General features: G+C 53.2%; 2 protein-coding genes across 4 annotated transcripts; both read left to right on the top strand.

Moving 5' to 3' along the window:
* The first annotated feature begins 2,608 nt into the window (after positions 1-2,608).
* On the top strand, positions 2,609-3,923 carry MIA (MIA SH3 domain containing). Its single transcript, XM_060085167.1, has 4 exons — positions 2,609-2,775; positions 2,862-2,995; positions 3,452-3,562; positions 3,876-3,923. Exons 1-4 carry the CDS (start codon positions 2,652-2,654, stop codon positions 3,897-3,899), a joined length of 393 nt encoding a protein of 130 aa, XP_059941150.1. The 5' UTR covers positions 2,609-2,651; the 3' UTR covers positions 3,900-3,923.
* Positions 3,924-4,706: 783 nt separating this feature from the next.
* On the top strand, positions 4,707-16,321 carry RAB4B (RAB4B, member RAS oncogene family). 3 transcript variants are annotated; one of them, XM_060085640.1, is made up of 8 exons: positions 4,707-4,861; positions 5,991-6,071; positions 6,351-6,465; positions 8,035-8,097; positions 8,180-8,334; positions 9,938-10,033; positions 10,122-10,252; positions 16,241-16,321. In XM_060085640.1, the coding sequence occupies exons 1-7, from the start codon at positions 4,846-4,848 to the stop codon at positions 10,235-10,237; spliced, it is 642 nt and encodes a 213-aa protein (XP_059941623.1). In that variant the 5' UTR covers positions 4,707-4,845; the 3' UTR covers positions 10,238-10,252; positions 16,241-16,321. The 3 variants fall into 3 exon arrangements, with proteins under 3 accessions (XP_059941623.1, XP_059941622.1, XP_059941624.1); XM_060085639.1 differs by lacking the exon at positions 16,241-16,321 and adding an exon at positions 13,277-13,653; XM_060085641.1 differs by lacking the exon at positions 16,241-16,321 and adding an exon at positions 11,358-12,609.
* The last annotated feature ends 149 nt before the right edge of the window (positions 16,322-16,470 follow it).

Raw genomic sequence — 16,470 nt, 5'->3', positions numbered from 1 at the left:
TGGGGGATTGCAACCTTGGGAAAACCCAGAATAGTGTAGCAACATTGTCCAAACTAAAGCCCCTTTTACCACTTCGGTAGATTTTTATTTTGTCTCAGTCAGCATTCAAGGCAGGAAATTAAAACCCATGCTGCCAGGTACAGTTGGGCAGGTTCTGTACTGTGCAAGGATGCCACTTTTAATGGCACACCATTCACTTCGTAGACTTGTGTGTTGATTCCAATAATTTTCTAACGTGATGGAGTGTTAAGAGGTTTTTCTTCATCTTTTTCTAGACAAAAATGCCTTCTGTCATAGCAAGAGTCCCACAGAAACCATTCTAGGTACTTCAGGAAGAAAGGGAAGGGAATTGGGTATTCATGAAATCGTCGGGAGGATGTTAGTGATGGCAGTCTGGGTTGGAGACATTTGAATTCAAATTTGCAGCCCTCGATTGAGCTGCAGTCTCTAGAGTTCAGGAAGATGTCAATGCTGGTGTTGGGAGTGCCTAAACTTCACACATGGGAAGCTCCTGATCAGATGCTGGTACCAGGAGCGTGGCCAGTTCACACACAGCTGCTTCCCCCGCTGGCCAGATGCCAGCCAGGAGCTTCGGGCAGATGGCTGAACCAATCTCCCCTCCAGTGCCCCGACTGCAGGGGAGGCTAGGAAATGTGGTTCCTGGCTGGACAGTCACGCACCCAGCTGAAGCTGTGGATAAGAAGGGGAGATTGAATGGGGGACCTTCCTTCACAGTCTGTCATACACCTGACCTGGCAATTTTTAAATCGACTAAAGTATATTCTATATATATATATATATATAACTTAAAACCTTTTCTCACACCATGTAGATGGGAAAGTGCAATCACTTGCCAGAGTAGAAAATTAACCACAAAAATAAATACAATAAGAATAGTGCTAAATTCTCCCTGGATATTTTTGTCCTGTCAAGGCTCAGCCCCAGCCTCCTCCTGCTGCACTCCCTCCATTAAAGAGGAACATCAGTGTCTGAAGCGTTTGAACGTCAGGGTTTGTGGCACCAGATGCACACTTTCACCTTGTAGGATCTGAAAGATGAAAAGGGGAAGGCGATTGCCGTCTTCACTAAATGGCACAGTGTTATTGCAGATGGCTCGTGGGAACGCGGGGTCTGTGGTCCGTGGATCCTGGTTTCTACTGTCCGCCTGCTGGGGGGGGCGCTCCCTGGCTGTTTCCTCCATGGGCAGTTGATGTCTGCACTCTGAGCTTCATTTTCTTCCTGTGCAAAGAGGACTCTTTCTGTGGTGCACCGCCTGCCCCCCTCTCCCCCCCACCCACTGCTGCCCCACCAGGCACGTAGCAAGCACTGAATAAATTCAGCAAATAACTTGCCGAGTACCTATTACACACTAAGTACTGTTCTTGGCACAGGTTGTGCGGTGGCAAATAGACAAGCTAATTTCAAATGCTGGGTTCTGATAGAAACAGAACTGACATAATGGGGTGATGTGTTGGTGGAGCTGGGGAGCAGTAACAGGTGATCAAGGGAAGCCCCTCTGAGTAGGTGATATTTGAGTAGAGCTGTTTGATGCTCTCATGGTACTTGGTGCTGGGTGTTGGGTATGTGGAGATGGCTTAGGCCCAGTCTTTGCCTCTGATGAATTCTTCCCCACCCCAAGCCTGTGTGTGTCCATCCGCTTCCCCTAAAACTAAAGTTCGGACTTGCTGACCAGGGGTGAGAATACCTGAGGAAAGAGGTGGGTCTTCAGGCATGTAGATCTCTGTTTGAAGCACAGTTTTAGAAATGAGTCTTGAGTTCAAATCCTCTGCCACTTTCTCATTCTGACCCTGGGCAACTGACTGAGCTCCAAGATCAGTAGTGATGGGTGTGGGCCTGGAGCCAGATCTAGCCCCTCCACTTCCCAACTCTGTAACCTTGGACAAGTTCTTTAAGGCTCTGTGCTTCCATTTCTACGTAAAATGGGGTTATGATCGCTCCTCTTAAAGGGGGTGCAGAGTATACATTTGAGTTAATAAAAATATGCATGGTGAATGCTCTATAAATAACTACTAGTTTTTATTATTTCTATTTCAGATGAGAAAGGTGAGGCTCTGGGAGGAGGAATAGCTTAGCCCAGGTCACCCAGTCAGGAAGTGGCTTATGAGGATAAATAGTGATCGTCGTAGGGCATCGCCTAGCCTAAGGTCCAACATATAATATTCACTCCATACTTGGGAGCTGGGGCTATTCCTGGCAATCAAAGGGCTGCCTTGTTCTGCTGCCCCTCAGCACAGGAAATTCCAAGGTGGTTTTTCCATACTGGCTTCTCTGGTTCTGTCCCTGCGGGGGAGAGCAGAGGGGCCCAGGTCCCCAAGCCAACTCCTAAAAGATGGAATTGAATATCAACTTGCCTGTCTTAACCCCGTCTCTGTTGAGGGGGTGGCTCTTACTTGGAGTGGCCTGGGCTGCCTTGAGCCTATCTGGGTATTTCCTTATGCTGGCAGCCCTCACCCTGTCCTTGAAATGGTTCTGGCTGGGTAGCAGACTCTAGGTGGTGTGGGTGAAATTTGGGACTGGTTTAAGGCGGGGACAAGACCCGAACATAGGCTTCCTTGTGCTGCTGGAGAGGGAGGGCAGGAGGGAACTGGAGACCCCGTTCCTCCCTTAGGCACTCTTGCTCACAGTCCACGATGGCTTGGTCCTCGGTGTTTCTTGGTGTTGTCTTGCTGTCTGCCTTCCCAGGTCCTAGTGCCGGGGGCTACCCGATGCCCAAGCTGGCTGACTGGAAGCTGTGTGCTGACGAGGAATGCAGCCGTAAGAGTTGGGGGTTGGGGGCGTTGGGGGCTTGGATTGCTAGCCTGTGGGGAGGGTGCTGTTACTCCCTTCTGTTCCTTCCCCAGACCCCATCTCCATGGCCGTGGCCCTTCAGGACTACGTGGCCCCCGACTGCCGTTTCCTGACCATACGCCAGGGCCAAGTCGTGTATGTCTTCTCCAAGCTGAAGGGCCGAGGGCGGCTCTTCTGGGGAGGCAGCGTGAGTCTTGGGAGAACAGAGGAGGAAAGGGTAGGGTGGCTGGGGTGGGCGTGCACCCTGATTTTTCACCTGAAGGGAAAATCTGAGAGAGTGAACTGAAATATAGTTTTGGAGGGGAGGCTATTGTGGTCTACTTTACTTTGTTTAGCAATTATTAGGGCACCTACTATGGTGGGTACAATAAAGAACGACCCCTTTTACTCTAATGGAGGGAGACAAGCCATCAAAAATATCAGCAAGTATGTGCTGCTTTGAGAATTAATATAAAGTGACTGGGTGACTTAATTCACATGGGGTGGTCAGGGAGGACCTTCAAGCGTGTGACTTCAAGCTGGGATTGGAGTGACAAGGATGGAGCAAGCCAAGTCGAGATCAGGGAGAAGAGAGTGCAAAGATCTTCAGCAGGAGTGAGCTTGCCATCTTCCCAGACCCCGGCTTTTAACTCCTCTTCCCCAGGTTCAGGGAGATTACTATGGAGACGTAGCTGCTCGCCTGGGCTATTTCCCCAGTAGCATTGTTCGCGAAGACCAGACCCTGAAGCCTGGCAAAACTGATGTGAAGACAGATGTGAGTGTCTTGGGGGCTGGCAGGGACTTGGAGGGAGGGCCCTTGGGCAAAGATGCTCCTACCCTTGGCTCCCTGGCATCCTAGCTGTATGCGCTGGAACAAATCCCCTGCCTTTTCTTATCTGAAAAATGAGTGATTTCTAAATCCTAGTCCGATTGAGAGGTGCAAAGGGTAGAGGGCTCTAGGCTAATTTGCATAGCACTTGTGCAGCCAAACCTGGCGCCTATGGCTGCAGCATTTGGTAAAACCACTAGTTCCTTTGTGGTGTGACTGCTAAGTTTTCTCCCCACTGTTTCCCCTTTCTCTTTTTCAGAAATGGGATTTCTACTGCCACTGAGCTCAGTCTACCGCTGTCTCGGCTGTTGTTTCTCCCTGACTTTATGCAAATACATCAGCCAAGTGCAAACTATGGGTCTCGGTGGTCTTTGTGGTGGGTCTCTAGAAAGGAAGTGTTTCCCCAGGCTTCTTAATCTAGCCAATCAACCCACTGACTGTGGTAACGTCAGTGGTTGCTAGGCAGAATTTCACGGACTAAAAGCTCTTTGCTCCAAGCTGGGTACCAGAGGTGGGCTCGTAAACTTAGATATTACAAACAGGTGAGAAGATGGAACAACTAAACAGCCAAACTGGGGGGTTATAGTGTCTTCTCTAGACCAATAAGAGAACTATTGAACTATTGGGAATGAGCCAATTGGACCATGAGGAAGACATAAATCACAGAGCAGAGGTTTTCTAGGATTTCTTGGAAGATTATCCGCAAAGGGAGGTAGGAGGTTAATTTGTGCGTATCATGCGTACCATCCCAGCTTTCAACCTCCTTTTCTTAGAGATCAGTACGCCCCAGCTCTGGATCGGCTCCTACCCCTGCTCCCTTCTTTGCATTCGTATCCCCGCCCCCAAGTCCTCTTCTACCCAATCTGGAATCTCGACTCTGCCCACGGACACCCGGCCAAATCCGTTTCTCTGCTCGGCGAAGCGTCTCTGGCACCGCCAATCGCTCGTATTGGTCCCGCCCCTTTAGGCCCTGCCCCTCTCTCCCCACCAATCTGCGCTTTTGTCCCGCCCCCTGCCTGCAAAGTCCGCCAATCCTTGTCTTGGAAAGCGTGGCCTGGTGTCCCGCAGCATTAGCGGGTCGCGCCGGAGGGGGGTGGAGGCGGAAGTGGCGGCGCCGGCCTGGGGAGTAGGAAGGAGCCGGGGCTGCAGCCCGAGTGGAGCGGCTGCCAGCCGAGGAGCAGGCGCGGCCGCGTCGCCATATTGCGGCCCTAAGCGGCCGCGACCGAGTCATGGCTGAGACCTACGGTGAGGGTGGTGGGCGGAAGCTGGGGTCTGGGGTCTGGGCCCAGAAAGGATGCGGCCTGTGGGTATGGGGCGGGGCTTTATATGTCAGGGGGCGGGGTCAGGTATTATGGGGCAGGGCCTAGTTGATGCTGGGAGGGGCTTAGTGGGTCTGAGGCTGGGCTTAATCAGTTTGGGCGGAGCCTGAGGGTCTGGTGTCTAGGCGAAATAGATCTGGGGCGGGATTTGAGGGCAACAGTCCTGATGGATCATGGTAGGTCTTGAGGGGAAGGGTGAGCCTTAATGTGTCTGGGCGGAGCCTGAGTGGATGGGGCGGGGCTGATTGTGTGAATGGCAGGGATCAACCTTGATGGGCTGGGGGGACGCTGAAGGGATGCTCTGGGCCCTGGGATTACTCTCAGAGAGGTCTGGAATGCGGTTGGGGGTGAGTCGTCCTTTACGCGGTGGGGCTAATGGCAAGGGGTGGGGCTTAAGCTTGAGAATAGGGGTAGGGCCTTGGGCTGAGGGAGGGATGGAGGGACTGAGAATTGGAAAATATGGATGGATGGATAAATAGGAAGTAGGAGAACAGGGTGCGGTAAAAGGAGCACTGGTTTAGGGGTCAGAGGGAGCTGCATTCATTCAACAAACAGAGAAAAGCAGAGGGAACTATGCAAAGACCCTGAGGTAGGAACCAGCTTGTCATCTTTAGGGAGTAGACTAAAGGCCAGAGGCTGGAGTGGAGTGAATGAATCAGAAAGTGGTAGGAGCTGAGTTGTGGGGGGCAAGGGCAAGATTGTAGTCCTTGATAAAATGGTGAATCCCAGCTCTACCTAGCAGTGGGATCTTGGACAAGTCAGTTAACCTTTCTGGTCTCAGTTTCCTCATCTGGAAAATGGGGATAATTATTAGTATATCTCCCTCACAGAGTTTTCCTGAGGGTTGAGTTGTTGAGGTAAGTAAAGACCTTTAGAACTGTGCCTGGTATGTGGTAAGCACTATATAAGAATTATCCGTTACAGTTGTTACCCACTGTTCTGTATCTGTCTGTGTCCGTTCTCTCCCCATAATTGTGATGTTCTTTGGATTCCATCTTTTCATGTCTATCTTTCTCTCTGCATGGGTTTCCTTGAATTTGGCTCCATCTGCTCAGACTTCCTCTTCAAATTCCTGGTGATTGGCAGTGCAGGAACGGGCAAATCATGTCTCCTTCATCAGTTCATTGAGAATAAGTGTGAGTTTCTGACAGTGGTCCTGGGAGCACTAAACTGTGGGCATGGCCATGGTGTGGGCAAGTAGGCAGCTGCCGGGGTGGGCAGGGGCAGGGCTGGCCAGAGGTACAACTCCAGTGCTGGCTGCCTGGTCCTTACCTTGGTATATGCTCTTTGCTAGGCCCTCCTTGAGCCTCAGTCACCCCAGAAATGAGAATGGGTTTGTACCAGCTGAGGAGGCCTTGGAGGACAGGGAATCCTCTGAGCCCCCGCACTGCCTCTTCTCCCCCTCCCACTCCCAGTCAAACAGGACTCCAACCACACAATCGGCGTGGAGTTTGGATCTCGGGTGGTCAACGTGGGTGGGAAGACCGTGAAGCTACAGATTTGGGACACAGCCGGCCAGGAGCGGTTTCGGTAGGTGGGCTGGGCCCCCATGGAGAGAAGGTAGGGGAGAGGGGGGAGAGAGGAGGGATAGAGGCGTGCAGAGTTACCTGGAAACATAATGACAGGAGCAAGGAGACGCTGAGAGGGCAGGCAAGGTAGAGGGAGAGAGAGAGAAAGAGACTGATGAGCAGGTCCACGTAGTCAAAGAAAGAAGGCATCTTGGAGAGAGGACGGCAGAGACAATGAGAAAAAGAGATTGAGAAGGAAGCATAATGAAGAGTGAGAGGGCCAGGGAGGGACTGCAGACCCTAGCGAGACTCTGTGGGATAGACCCATGTGGCTGGAGGGACGGAGACTTGTCCCCAGGGAGAAAAGAGGCCTGGAGACAAGGAGATGCTTGAGGTGGGGCGAGGGGTAGAGAATGACAGAGAATGACTAAAATAGAAAAGGAAACTTGAAGGAGAGATACAAACACTCAGGAAGAGAGAGAGAAAGAGAGACAGACTAAGAGAGAAGAGAAAGAGAAAGGAGATAAGGAGACTCAAAGAGAAACAGAGGTGAGAGACAGGGAGAGTGGGACAGGGGTGGCCAGAGAGATGGAGAAATGGATGTTTTGTGGGGAGAGGGAAATGTGTAGGACCCAGCACACAGTATGTCTTCAGGACATCTCTGCAGAAAAGGTGACAGACACATGGAAACCCTGAGTCTGGGAAACAGACAGCAGGGAGAGAGAAGCAAGGGAATCCAGTCCATGGGGAAGCGTGGTCCCTGGGCAGCACTGAGTAGCTTCTGAGTTAATATTTGTGTGTGAGTTCTCTGCGTGAGGTGCACAGAGATAGAGACTGAGAGGGTGGAGGGGAGATAGGTGTACGACGTGCACCGGGCTGGCTGTAAGTGCTCCATAAATGCGGCATGATTGCATGAGTTCCAGAGGGACCCAGCCTGTTCCAGGGAGAAGCAGACGGTCGGCCACTCTGGGAAGGGGGCCTCCCCCAACCAGAGCAGGAGAGGGCCAAGCGGATGTAGTTGTGTAGTGCTTGGCTAGGACTGGGCAAAGGGGGGATGACAGAAAATGTTGAATGAATGAATGAATGAATGGGAAAGGGTGAGGACGACAGAGCCAGAGCAACAGAGATGGAGAGAAATAGAGAATTAAAGATACACATGCACACAAGAGACAGAAAGGCACGGACCAATGAAGAGATGCAGAAAGACAGGGACACAGAGAGAGTCAAAGGTAAGAAGAGAGAATTCCCTGGCCGTCCAGTAGTTAGGACTCAGTGCTTTCACTGCCGCGGCCCCAGGTTTAATCCCTGGTCAGGGAACTAAGATCCCACAGGCCAAATGGCATGGCCAAAAACTTTTAAAAAATGAAAAAAAAGGTAGGGAGACTGAGGCGGAGGCAGGCAGCTAAGTGCGATAGAGATTGAGGGAAACAGAGAGACTGCAAGTGGGAGAAACTGTAGGCCACGGCCGGGTTTAGGGGGATGGGCCAGCAGTGAAGGGGGGCTTCCGAACCACCAGTCTCTCTCCGCAGAGGGGGGCAGTCCTGGGGCACACCCCAGCCTCGGGGGTGACTGGGTCCCCCTGGCCCCACAGGTCGGTGACACGGAGTTACTACCGAGGGGCGGCTGGAGCCCTGCTGGTGTATGACATCACCAGGTGGGTGCACGGAGTGGGGCGGGGTGGGGCCTGGGCTGCCCCCGACCCGCGTCCGCCTCCCTCCTGGCTCCCTTCTCCACAGCCGGGAGACCTACAACTCGCTGGCCGCCTGGCTGACGGACGCCCGCACGCTGGCCAGCCCCAATATCGTGGTCATTCTCTGTGGCAACAAGAAGGACCTGGACCTGGAGCGTGAGGTCACTTTCCTGGAGGCCTCCCGCTTTGCCCAGGAGAACGGTGAGGGCTGGGCGGGGGGGCTATACAGTGGGGCCCATGGGCCTGCAGGGGAATGTGGAGATTTAGAGGTCTGGGTTCAAATCTGGGTGTTGCCACATTGCGAGCTGTGTGAGCACTCTGGTCCTCAGTTTCCTCATCTGGAAAGCTGGGATCACAGCGTTTCTGCTTCACATAGTGCATGACGGTTAAGGGATGTGGTCCATGGGGGCTTCTCAGCACTGCCTGGATGGATGGGTGCTTGACTCACGGTGGCTGCTAAGAAGGTTTCGACCACTGTGGGGAGGTAGCACAGGGTATTGGTGTAAGGTGGAGACTGCAAACTCTGATGGCCCTAGGGGACAGGTACATTTTACGAGCAAGGGAGAGGGGACAGGGTAGACCCCAGGTTAGCAGGCACTGGCACTAGGGGAGTAGACAAGACTGACAGCCACATCAAAAGGTATGCAAGTATACTGTCATCAAAAAGACCACAAATAACAGATGTTGGCAAGGATGTGGAGAAAAGGGAGCCCTCCTACACTGTTGGTGGGAATGTAAATTGGTGCAGCCACTATGGAGAACAGTACGGAGGTTCCTCAAAAAACTAAAATTGAACTACCATGTGACCCAGCAATCCCACTCCTGGGTATAGATCTGAAAAAAACAAAAACACTAATTCGAAAAGATACATGTACCCCAATGTTCATAGCAGCATTATTTACAATTGCCAAGATATGGAAGCAACCTAAGTGTCCATCAACAGAGGAATGGATAAAGAAGATGTGGTATATATATAATATATATATATATATATATATAATATATATATACAATGGAATACTACTCAGCTGTAAAAAAGAATGAGATAATGCCATTTGCAGCAACATAGATGGACTTGGAGGGCATTATACTAGGTGAAATAAGTCAGACAGAGAAAGACAAATACTGTTTGGTATCACTTATATGTGGAACCTAAAAAATAAAACAAACTAGTGAAGATAACAACACCAACAAAAGGTAAGCAGGTCTCAACTCATTTGAAAACATCATGTTGGCCACAATCTGCTGGCCTAGGGTCTGTCCATGTTCCTCTAGTTTGTAACCTGCAGGTTTAGAGGATTTGCCATTAGAAAGATGTGGATTTGAATCCTGGCTCTTACTTACTGTGAGATGGCTGTCATATGGCTGGTGGGTGGACTGTGATGGGCCTGTGCTAGATGGTGCTGGGGACACAGTGATGAAGACAGCCCTGGACCCAGCTCTCATGGCCTCACAGTCCGGGGGGCAGGGGGAGGACCATTTCCAGACAGTGACAGCCCAAAGAGGTCAGGGCTGGGAGCGGGGAGGCACAGGGGTCTGTGGGAGCCCAGAGGAGGCAACTGACTCATCCTGGGAGGTCAGGAGGACTTCCTGGAGGAGGAGATGTGAGCTGAGCTCTAAAGGAAGAGCTCGGTGGGTACCTGGGGAAGGGGGCCTTCATGGCAGGGGAACAGCATGTACGGAGGCCCAGAGTGAAGGCAAAGGTGGGACGTTTGAGGAACAGAACAAGAGGCAGCAGGTCAGAGTCGGAGTGGAGGATGGGGACTGACCGAGGGCCTGACCTTCCGAGTGTCTGCGCCCCCAGAGCTGATGTTCCTGGAAACCAGTGCTCTCACGGGTGAGAACGTGGAGGAGGCCTTCCTGAAGTGTGCCCGCACCATTCTGAACAAGATCGACTCAGGTGAGGCCCCCAACTGCCCGGAGTGGGAGTGGAAGGCAAGGTCCAGGGGTCTCCAAGGGACCAGTTCTCACCTCTCTGCTTCCCCCAGGTGAGCTTGACCCCGAGAGGATGGGCTCCGGCATTCAATATGGTGACGCCTCCCTTCGCCAGCTGCGGCAGCCTCGGAGCGCCCAGGCCGTGGCCCCTCAGCCCTGCGGCTGCTGAGACCTGCGGAGCCAGGTGGGATACTGGGGACTCGGGCTGCAGGGCTGGTCTGACAAAGGGGAGTACGGAGCCGAGACAGAGACTCAGAAAAGGAGAGACGATGAGAAACAGAGTGAGGAAGAAAGACACGAGAACACTTGAGTTAAAGGGGCCATCTTCCCGGCCCTGGGAAACCACCCGTCCTTCCCACCCCACCGCCAGCTCTCTGCCCGGCATCTCTGACCCTCCCATTCATAATTCATCACGTTTGTTGAGTGCCTCCTCTGCGCCAGGCCCTGTTCCCGGCACTGGGGCTATAACAGTGGGGAAAACAGACAAAAATCCCTGCCTTCATGGAGGAGATGGTTAATAAACAAGATACACAAGCAAATTGTATAGTAGGTAGGGCGATAAGAGCTATGGAGAAGAATCAAGGAGGGAGGGGAGGTGGAGGAGTGGAGCGTTAAATAGGATGATGAGGGGAGGCCTCACTGAGAAGGTGACATTTGAGCAAAGGCCTGAAGGAGCTGAGGGAGGGGTCATGTGGGGACCTGGGGGAAGAGTGTTCTAAGCAGAGAGAACGGCCAGTACAAAGCCCTGAGGTAGGGTCCTGCCTCCTCCCCTGGGTAAGGAAGTCCAAGGAGGCCAGCGTGGCTGGAGTGGAGTATGTGTGCGTGCGTGCGCGCGCATGCGTGCTGGGGAGTAGGTGCGCTGGAGATGAGGTTGGGGTGGGAGGAGGCAGGTGAGTTAGGGCCTTGTGGGCCACGGGAGGGACCCTGGCTTATAAGCTGGGTGGGATGAGAGCTGTAGGAGGGCTCCGAGCAGAGAAGGGACAAGGTCTGATTGATTCAGGTGTTCACAGGGCCCCTCTGGCTGCATATAGAGGAGACACTGAAGGGGGCAGGGGTGGTTGCCTGGAGACCAGTGAGTAGGCCACTCCAAAGTCAAGGTGAGAAGGTGAGAGACGATGGTGGACAGGATCAAGGTGGGGGCGGAGGAGGGGTTGCGAAGTGAATAGGTTTGTACCCTCCCTGGTCTGTGTCTCCAGGCTTGTCCCCTCCTCATGTAGTCACTGGGTCTTCCTAAAGCACAAATCTGATTCCTTCCCTCTCTTTTCTGGTAACCTCTCCCCCTCCTCCAGGAAGCCGTGCTTGTTCCCCTGTGCTTGGTCCAAAGTCCTTGACAGGCTTGAAAGTTCCTACAGGATTTGGTCCTATCCCCACCTCTCTGCGGGTGTGTATGTCTTGACAATTCTTGTCTCTGTGCTTCATGCCCACCCAACCCTCCACCCCACAGCCACTGGCAGCTCCAGGATGGTTGTGGAGCAAAGTGTTTAGTCTTTGGATATATGTACTTAGAGAGCAGAGCCAACATAACTTCCTGATGAATGGATGTGGAATGTGAGAGAGGAGTCAAGGATGAGCTCTTTGGGCAGGGCTCTTTTCCTTCCAGGATTTTGCGTCTGCTGTGCTTGTGTTCCCTTCTGGCACCAACTCCCATTCATCATCAGGTCTCTGCTAAAATGCCTCTTCCTGCAGGGAACCTTCATAGGCTTCCCAAATGGGGTCACTCCCTCTAGATGGGCAGTCTCACAACTGCCCCTCCTTTTCAAAGCGTTCAACCGACAGAGTTGATCATTGTTATCTGTATGGTGTTTGTCTAACCCATCTGAGAAGGTGATAGATCACAGACTCCAGAGCTGGGCTGCCTGCGTTTATACTCCAACTCTGTCACTTCATAGCTCTGGGCAAATTCTTTAACCTCTCTGGGCCTTGGTTTCCTCATCTGTAAATGGGGCTAGTGATAGTACCCACGTCAATGTAAGTGTGGAGAAAATTAAGTTAATTCATGTAAAGTGCTTAGAACAGGGCCTGACAGTCAGTAAACTAAAGTGCTTAGAACAGGGCCTGACAGTCAGTAAACTAAGACTTGATAAACGAGGGCTGTTTATTATTTTTCTTCTTCTTATCTATTTTAAAGACTCTGGGCTATGTAGAATCAGATGGGTGTGTACTCTTCGCCTCAGAACTTAGTTTTGAGTCTGTTTCAGGGTGTTCCCTCAGTGAATCAAATGTAGTAAGACTGCATTTTCAAACTTTGTTGATTGCACTCTATAGGAGGAAATATACTTTATCTGTTGATCTAATACAGTCACACACGTATAAAACTAATACACGTTCTCGTATTAATATTCTTTCTCTTAAAATTGAGGTGAAATTCACATAACAAATTTAGCCATTTTAAAGCATACAATTCAGTGGCATTTAGTACATTCGCAAGATTATGCAACCACCACCTCTGTCTAGTTTCAAAGCATTTTCATCACCCTTAAAAGGAAACCCTATACCCTTTAAGCATTCATTCTCCATTCTCCCCAGCCTCTGGCCCCCACCCATCTGCTTTCTGTCTCTATGGACAAACATATGAAGCACTCTGAAATTTCTTTTTTTTTTTTTAATATGTTAACATTTTAAATTTTATGGTATTTTCTATTTTATTCTGTCACAACAATTGCTCAAGGCCCACCAAACTGATTTCCCAACCCACTAATGCAGTTGTACACATTGGAATCACCTGGAGAGCTTTAAAAGATACTGATGCCCGGGCCTTACCTCAGAGATTCTGAAGTGATCTGGGGATTTCTAGAAGCTCCCAGGTAATGCTATCTGCAGATAACTACAAAAGAGGAACTGATGTGTCTCCTCGGTTTGGAAAACACGGGAATGAGACCTACAGCCTGGATGATCCAGGAACATAGAGGAACACAGAGGTGCAAAGGTGGGGACACAGAATGTAGACACTGAGATGCCCCTCTACAGACTCAAGGAGACAGCTCTCTGAGGCAAGTAAACAGGGAGGTGCACGTGCCCTCAGCTCTAGAGCCCCAAAGTCCCTGCAGACAGGAAACAGAAAGTCAGACAATGTAGAAACTTTGGGAGAAAGAGAAAAGTATGGACAGACAGGCACAGTTAGTCGGGCAGGAAGATACCCAGAAATGAGACAGAGACACCAGCCGACAGACCCAAGATCCCTCCAGTTCACGGCACACTTTTCTTTCAGCTCTCCCGTTCTCCAGGACCAGCCCTGTCCTTCTGGCTGGGGCCCAGACCCAGGCCCTGGGAGACTGAGCCCCTTACCTGCCCCGGCCCCAGAGAAGCTGCCCCGCCACCTGTCCCCCTTCCCTGGCCTGGTGGGGCCTGGCTGAGGGGCAAGACTGAGCCACGGGGGAAGGGGGAATCCGTACCTGCTGCTGCTTCCTCTGTCTTGGCTAACCCCTCTTCCCCCTGAACCCCTAACCATACTCAAAGAGTTTCCAAAGCCCGAGACCAAGGCCATTTGGCCTCAGCTCCGCTGGCCCTGCCACTGCGAGTACGTGTTATTTATTACCTTACCTGGAGGCCTGTCCCCCCCCACCACCCCCATAAAGCATTGTTTACACCTGTGTCATAGCCTCCGTCATTTTGGGGTGGTGGGGAGGGAGGGGGGGCAAAAGAGGTCACCGACGGTGTTTGGGGGCTATGTTTTTGGGTTGGACGTGGTACGGGGGTCCACCATGACGCCATGGCTCAGATGTCTGTTGTAGAGGGAGTTTGCCCAAATACATAACCCTAATGTCCCTCTGTTTGTGAAGGGCGTGATGGGATCTGTAGGAATGTGTGCTGTTTGTGTGTGTGACACTGTTGCTTATGACTACTCTGTGTCCTTGGTGATTGTGAGGCTGGCGTTGTTTGGGACACCAAAGCTAGGGAATGAGAATTCAGGCCTGTAGTTGAGCCCTGGGTCTGGGCCCCGTGGGTGATAGCTATGCATGTCTGATGCCTGAAAGTCTGAGGCAGTGTCTATTTGGTGTGTGACTGTGTTTGTGTGCCCCTGAGGTCTGTGTGTGTTTTGCTGTGAATTTGACTCCTTTGATACACTTGTGTGTGACCATGAACCATGTGTGTGCCCCTGAAGACTGTGTGGGCTTTTGTGCCACCGGGACTCCTGTGCATATTTGAGATCAGTGTGTTGCCTCCTGTGTCCAGGTGAACCTCTGACACCCGCACATGCCCTGCCAGGGACAGGTGCAGCCCACTGAGGACACTCCCAACTGCTCTCCCATCCCCAGTTTGGCCTTAAACCACCCTCAAGGGAGGCCTGAGTCCCTGCTCAGCCTGGGTGCTGGCAGAGGGGGTGGGGCATTTAAATGACCTCATCTGTATAGTCCTCCCAGGTCAGGTAGGTCGTCCAGAGACTCGAGGCTGTCATGCAAATGTCTTCTCTGAGTAGCTTTCCTAGGTTGTTTTATTCGGGCGCCACACAGTTGTCCCGATGGGGCAGGGTGGAGCGGGTCAGAATGTTGGCACGTCCCTTCTGGGTCTTTTTCCCTTCTCTCAAGGACGTTCCGCTCTTTTTTTCCTCCGTTATGAAAAGTCCTCATGTAAATTACTTACTGTCGTGCAAATTTACATACATTTCCCAACTAATTGCCCAGACGTTTCTCAATATTCCTATTCTTGGGCTGTGAGAAGGCGGAGCTGTCCATGTAAATAATACCGATGATCTGTATGCCGCTCCCCTACCCGGCTACTCATCGTTCCGCCGCGTTCTCGGCTCCAAGGGGGCGGGCCTGTCTATGTAAATAGGCTTATTTGCATACCCCTCCCACTCGCTTGGCATAATATGTGCCGAAACTCCCCCACCGGATCCGGCCCTTCCTAACTGCTTTCCGCCTCTCGCGCAGAAGGGGCGGAGCGGAGAATGCATAAAAACCTTGCGTCGGCGACTGGTCCCCTTCCCCTTTCTCGAGGGACACGGTGTTCTGAATCTCCTCGCCCCGCCCTTCGCGGCTCGCGCCTGCGCAAGTCCTGGTCTCCTCCGCCCGGATGCGGTCACGTGCCCACCGGGCGAGGCGGGGGCGGAGCGTCGCGGGTGGTGGGGGCGGGGTATGGCGCGCTGTGCGGCGCAGGGCGGCTGGCACAAACGGCGGCGCCGGGGCCGGAGGAAAAACCTCGGTGAGGAGACCGTGGGGAGGGCATGGAGCGGGGCGGAGAAGGCGGTTGAGGCCGGGCGCCGGCGCGAGCCGGGCCGGGTGCGGGGGAGCGCGCCCAGCACTCTGTGGCGAAGGCTGGCGACCCTGGGGAGGGGAGGGTGGGGGTGGGGCGTGGGGGAGGGAACGCGCGCCGGGCATGTTAAGCGCCGGCCGTTGGGGGGGTTGGGGGGGAGCAGGGAGCGGGCGGAGGGGGAGGGGAGGGGTGGGGACACGGGGTTCCAGCGGTCCTTAGGCCTTGTCTTCGTCTCCTGCTGTGCCCCGAGGGGCCCCAGGACCCGCACTGAAGGGACTTGGGAGGGGGGCGCTTTTTCCGTCGTCCTTTCCGCGAGTGCATGAGCCCTCCTCCACCCTTCCCTCTGTCGCTGTGGACCCCGCTCCCACGGGTCCCTTCCGTCTGTCTGTCTCAGGACCTCCCTTCCGTCTGGGTGTGTGTCAGCCCCTAACGGGCTTCCTCCTGTTGGGCTGGGTTCTGCCCGGCTGTCTCAGGCCCACCCTCCCTGCTCTTCTCCGGTGTGTGTTTCTGTCTCTGGACCCCCCAGTTTCCACGGTCTGTAGGTCCCCACATTCCCTCTGTGTCTTCCAGGCAGATTCCCCCTCCCGCCCCCCCCCCCCGCCCCAGCCCCGGTCTGTTTGTTTCTAACTCTCCTACTTCCCACTCCGCCATCCTTTTCTACTTCAAGTCCCCTCCTTTTCTGTCTGTGGGTCTGTGTCTGAGGATGTCTCTCGCCCACAGCTCCCACTGCAGTCCTCTGCCTGTGGGTCATCTACCCAGTCTCACCCCTCCAGCTGCCCCCTTATTGCCCCTTGTCTCTTAGTGATTCCACCCAAGTCCCAGAGTCTTTTTCCCCACGTGGCCTCAGGTTTTGGGGTCTTTGTAGCTAAGTCTGTCTAACTATCTACTGCCCCTGCCACTCCTCACCCCCGCCCAGCCCTCTTCCCTGTAGCTCTTCTCACATTCCTTTTTCTCTCCCCCTCTCTGTTTCTCTCTCCAGCCACCGTGACAGGTCCCTTCCCAAGCCCCTAGGGACAGCAGAGGACTTGGGGACCAGCAAGCACCCCCAGGGCACGAGAAAAGCCTCTGCCATCTGCCCTGCCTCATCCTGCCCCACGCCAGGCCCAGCCGCCCCGGCCCCCGGCTGCATCAAGTGGAGGAGGAGGAGGTGGAGGAGGGTGGCACCATGGGCCTGGGCCGTGCCCTCCATGCCCGGGGGATGAAGACACT

The sequence above is a fragment of the Mesoplodon densirostris genome, chromosome 19, assembly GCF_025265405.1.
Source record: "Mesoplodon densirostris isolate mMesDen1 chromosome 19, mMesDen1 primary haplotype, whole genome shotgun sequence".
NCBI lineage: Eukaryota > Metazoa > Chordata > Mammalia > Artiodactyla > Ziphiidae > Mesoplodon > Mesoplodon densirostris.
The sequence above is the reverse complement of the archived record's forward strand: the minus strand, read 5'-3'. Positions and strand labels throughout refer to the sequence as shown.